The sequence below is a fragment of the Halichoerus grypus genome, chromosome 6 (assembly GCF_964656455.1).
Source record: "Halichoerus grypus chromosome 6, mHalGry1.hap1.1, whole genome shotgun sequence".
Taxonomy (NCBI): Eukaryota; Metazoa; Chordata; class Mammalia; order Carnivora; family Phocidae; genus Halichoerus; species Halichoerus grypus.
The window spans coordinates 45,508,237-45,513,114 of record NC_135717.1 but is presented as its reverse complement, the minus strand read 5'-3'; the positions used below and the strand labels follow the sequence as shown (position 1 = coordinate 45,513,114).

The 4,878-nt window shown below is 58.2% G+C and overlaps 1 protein-coding gene across 1 annotated transcript; it reads right to left on the bottom strand.

Moving 5' to 3' along the window:
- Positions 1-1,756: 1,756 nt before the first annotated feature.
- On the bottom strand, positions 1,757-3,041 carry LOC118531887 (calmodulin-like protein 3). Its single transcript, XM_036086162.2, has one exon. It carries the CDS (start codon positions 2,841-2,843, stop codon positions 2,394-2,396), a length of 450 nt encoding a protein of 149 aa, XP_035942055.1. The 5' UTR covers positions 2,844-3,041; the 3' UTR covers positions 1,757-2,393.
- Between the last annotated feature and the right edge of the window lie 1,837 nt (positions 3,042-4,878).

Genomic DNA, 4,878 nt, shown 5'->3' with positions numbered 1-4,878 from the left:
TCTCCATGAAAGACGCTAAAGCCTATTAAACTGCAGGCTGGGTGGGTCCGGCAGGATGCCTACAGTAATTATAAGATCTGCATCGACTAAATCACGGGGAGGCTGGGTGGAAGGCGCAAGAAGACAACTCATCCCTTTCTGAGTGTCAGCAGGCAAATAGGGCCCCGCACTTGCAGGGGCTTCCAAGGCCGACGCCAGGAAAGCAGGGGTTAAACGCCCACTCTCCAGCCGGGGAGGAGGGGACCTCAGAACCCAGCCCCTCCTTACCTGGTTCTTTGCTTCCTGGTCCCATGAAAAACACTGAGCCGGAATCCTTTTGTCCCTGGGGGTGACGTCAGTGTTTCCTTTGGCAGGTGGGACCGTCATGCATGTCTGAACCTTTGAGGTGACAACTCGCTCGGCTCTTCTGCACAAGGCCCCCGAGGGAGCTGCGTCCATGACATCTGGATGCTCCGTCCCTGCGCATGCAGAGGGGCTGGTTGCCAACTCTCCACCTCTAGGTGTTTAGCTTAGCTCAAACAGGCTCAGCCTGCAAGGGCCTGCGGTCAGAGCACCGCCGTCCGATTCCACGCCCGGGGGCGGGGGGGAGGGCTCCACAGCTGCACCGCATGGGGGGGGGTCCTGTCTGAGACCCTGCTTCAGCGTCCCCTCAGCCCCCCACCCTCTTGGACTGAGGGGTGGAAGTACGTGGCCAGGCCTCACAGAGTGTTAGAGCTGAAGGGGGTTCCTAAAGGTGAATGCAAGAGTAGGTGTTACTTATTAAGCACCTACTGCATGCCGGGCACGTTACGATGATCTCTGATCGTCTTGCAAATGCTTGAGAGAGGCACTGATACAGTCATCAGTCACCGTGGAGGCCAAGGGGCTGTGGAGAGGCTGCTCGGGGCGGTCAAGGGCGCAGACCCGCGTGCAATCCCAGCCCTGTCTCTTTCCAGCTGGGGGGCATCGCGCTGATTTCTTGAGCTCCACCTGTCTCAGCTTCCCCATTTGTGAGACGGGGAAGCTTCCCACAGCAACCACGGCACAGGGTGGTAGTGAGCTAGTGTGCACGCAGAGTGTGCACCACGGTGCCTCATGCCAGGTAGGGGGGGTGGGGGGGGTTGCTCTTTTCATGAAGCGCTCCTGGCGCTCGGCAGCCAGCAACAGTCCCGAGGCCGGAAATCCCAGTCTGTCCAGCCCCAGTGCCCGTGTTCCTCATCTTACACGTCAGGATGCATGCGTGCAGGGGAGGCGGGTGTGGGGACCAAGGACCTAGCCAAGATCAGCCAGCGGCTGTGTGACCATCCCCGGGCCGGCAGCCATCTGTCACCAGCCCCAGGAGAGCGCCCACCGCACAAAACACTGCCTCCCTTTGGCACTGAGGTAACCTCTGCGGGGTCCCTTTGACCTCGGGGGGATGTCGGCAAATGCAGGAATAACCATGTTAGTGGCTTTGACGTCACACGTGCTGGATGGGCAGTTCGCACCCTCCTGTCGCCGCCCCCGTTCCTGTCACCCCAGAGTGATGGAAACGGGCGACCAGGTGCCTTCCCACGTGTAATCTGCTCGGCGCTCCGGGGGCTCGACTGACTTCCCCATTTTATTTGAAATAAACGTTGAAGATTTACCTTCTGTAGGCTTCTCTCTTTTCACTCTGCTCTCCAACGCAAGGTTTCGTGGCCTTTGCAAAAAGCATGAAAATGGAGATCCGCCTCATCTAAACCCCAGATGCAACGAGGATCATTTCAGCGGGAAGCAGAACAAAAGGAGACGTGACAGGGATGCAAGCATTTTATTATTCCCCTGTGCTTCCTTCTCCCTCCCGCTCAGATTTCCCTCCGTGAAGCTGAACACAGACGTGTTACAACTAACCCCAGTTTTACTCCCAGCTGCAAAGGACGAATCACAGACAAGCGAGCACCCAGTGGAAAGGGGGTGACGTTTCTCGGGGAAGCCTGATCGCAAGTGTCAACATCTCCAGCAGCCCCTCACCTAGGCCAGTTCCCTCCCACCCACCCCAGCGAGCGGCAGATGGAGCCGGGGAGGCTCCAGAACCGCTCCCCGGCCCTGGGGGCTCCCGCGGCCCCGCCCCAGTCCTGAGTGCCTTCCAGGGGTCCAGCCAAGGGCTCTATGATGTCACCCTCCCCAGTGGCCAGTGGGACTTGCACTGGTCCTCTGCCCACTGTCCATGCAGAACAATGTCACCGCTGCTCCTGACAGGCAGAAGCACCTGGCGTTTGCTGGGCTGGGGGTGGCCCGTGTCACCTGGCTGGGAAGAGGGAAAAGGGGACAAAGGGAGGCGCACAAAGGTGGGCAGAGTCACCTGGAACGGAGAAGCGGCAGAGCCTACAGGGGCCCGAGGGACGCAGGGAGCAAGGCCAGCCCCAGGTTCCCGCAGCGCCAGGCCCGGCCCCTCACTTGGACACCAGCATGTGGACGAACTCCTCGTAGTTCACCTGCCCATCCCCGTCCACGTCGGCGGCCCGGATCATCTCGTCCACCTCCTCGTCACTCAGCTTCTCCCCCAGCCTGGTCATCACGTGCCGCAGCTCGGCCGCGCTCACCAGGCCGTTGCCGTCCTTGTCAAAGACGCGGAAGGCCTCGCGGATCTGCTCCTCGCTGTCCCTGCCCCTCAGCTGCCTGGCCATCATGCCCAGGAACTCGGGGAAGTCCACGGAGCCGTTGCCGTCGCGGTCGATCTCGCCCACCATGTCCCGCAGCTCGGCCTCCGTGGGGTTCTGGCCCAGGGAGCGCATGACGGTGCCCAGCTCCTGGGTGGTGATGACACCGTCCCCGTCCTTGTCGAACAGGCAGAAGGCCTCCTTGAACTCGGCCACCTGTTCCTCGCTCAGCTGGTCGGCCATGGAGGGCGGGCGGCGGCCGGCTCTGGTGGCGGCGGTGGTGGTGGCCGGCGGGGCTGCAGGACAGGTGGCGGTGTGTGGGGCACCCGCTGGCTGGCCGTCTGGCCTGGGCTTGACTGGCGGGCGCTTAAGAAGGAACAGGGCTCTCGCTCACATGCAGACTCCCCGCCCTGCGGTTGCCCCAGGCCGGGCGCTGTTGGAACAGGAGTCCGGCACCAGGAATGAGGCCGGCCGAGGGTTGAGCTGACGCCAGCGCTGGGGTGTGTGTGTGTGTGTGTGTGTGTGTGTGTGTGTGTGTACGGCTCCCCGCCCACTGCACTGGGAGCCGGCAGGAACCCCCGCGAGGACACCCACAGGGAGGGCGGCCTGCCCAGTCCGCCAGAGACTGGTCCGGGCCGTTCCTTCTGGAATTGTCTCTGTCCTGTCTTCAGACCCCACACTCCCGAGAACAGCCAGCTTCCCTTCAGTGGAGGTTCAGAGCAGGATGAAAGGCAGAAGTTGCCTTTGCCTGAAGGGAACTTCCTCCCCGTGTCTTTGCTTTCCAAAGCCTGAAAGCCTCCGGGTTCCCGAGAGGGTTTACAGAGAAGGAACAAGGTTTTCTTCTTCAGGGGGAAGCACTGTCTTCTTATCTTCAGAAGAAACATGAGTGGAGACAGATTTCCTCCTACTCGTGCATTCCTACATGTGTATTGAGGGCCTACTCTGTTCAGGGACTGTTCTAGAAGCTGGGACTAGAGCCACAAATCAGACAGGCAACTCCCAGTCCTCCAGAAGCTTCTCTTCCCTCTGCGAGACGGCTAGCTAGCGAGTAAACTAACAGGTGAGATACTTGGATATTGTGACAAAAACCATGAAGGAGATTGAAATCGCTTCCACAGTAGATGGTCAGGGAAGGCTTCCTCGGAGCGGCAAGTGAGGGTGACCTGAGGGGAGAAGGTGCTGTCCAGGCAGGGAGGCTGAGTAGGCTCAAGCCTACGGGTAGGAGAGGGCTTGGCATGGTCAAGGGACAGAGAGGTGGCCGGCGTGGCTGCAGCCTGATGGATGGGGGGAGACAAGGACATGAGGAAGGCGCAGGCTTGGGGAGAGGCGGTGGGGGATTCACGTTTTACTCTCTGATTGACAGCAAGATATGCAAAGGCAGGTCTGGAAGTCTGGACCCCTCATTTTGGGGTAGCAGAGCAGAAGAAAGGGGTGTTTTTAAGAGGAGATATTCTTAAGAAGGCAAAGTATGATACTCCCTGAGCACGGACTCCTGCTCCCAACTCCAGGGAAGCCTGGGAAAATGACCACCCCCTGAGTGAGAAAAGGTGGCTTTGCCTGTGGGAATCCATGAAAATTCAAACTGGGAGAGACCCTGGAGAACCACCACAATACTGCAGGAGAAGGACAAAGCTGGACTTTGAGACCGCTGTAAGCCCACAGTAATCAAGATGGCACCATTGCCCAAGATCTATTCTTGGGATAGATGGAACAGAAGCATAGAGGGCCAGAAAGAGACCCACACAATACAGTCGACTGATCTTGGACAGAGGAACAATAAGAGGGAGAAAAAATAGTCTTTTCAACAAATGATGCTGGAACAACGGGACATCCATGTGCAAACAGTGAATCTAGACACAGACCTTACACCCTTCCCAAAAAGTAACTCAAATGGATCACAGACAAAATGTAAAATGCAAAACTGTAAAACTCGCAGATGATGACATAGAAAGTCTGAACGACCTTGGGCTTGGCAATGATACCAGCTCATCCAGTTTGGGTCTGGGTTGGGTTTAGATAGGACGTCCAAGGCATAATCCATAAGAGAAAGAATTGATAAACTGGATGTTATGGTCTGAATGTGTCCCCCCAAATTTCATAAGCCCAAATCTCACCCCCAAAGGGATGTATACATGAGATCATACAAGCGCAGTAGCAGGAAACAGAAGATGAGACACCAGACAAAGGCGTGGAAGTGGCACGGCGTCCTGGAGAACCAGGGACTAGCAGCACGGGAGAGTGCGTGCCTGGGACGGTCCCCCTGATGGACCTGTGCGGT

Coding starts and splice junctions, on each gene's coding strand:
- LOC118531887 (XM_036086162.2), bottom strand. CDS start 2,843: ATGGCCGACCAGCTGAGCGAGGAACAGGTGGCCGAGTTCAAGGAGGCC.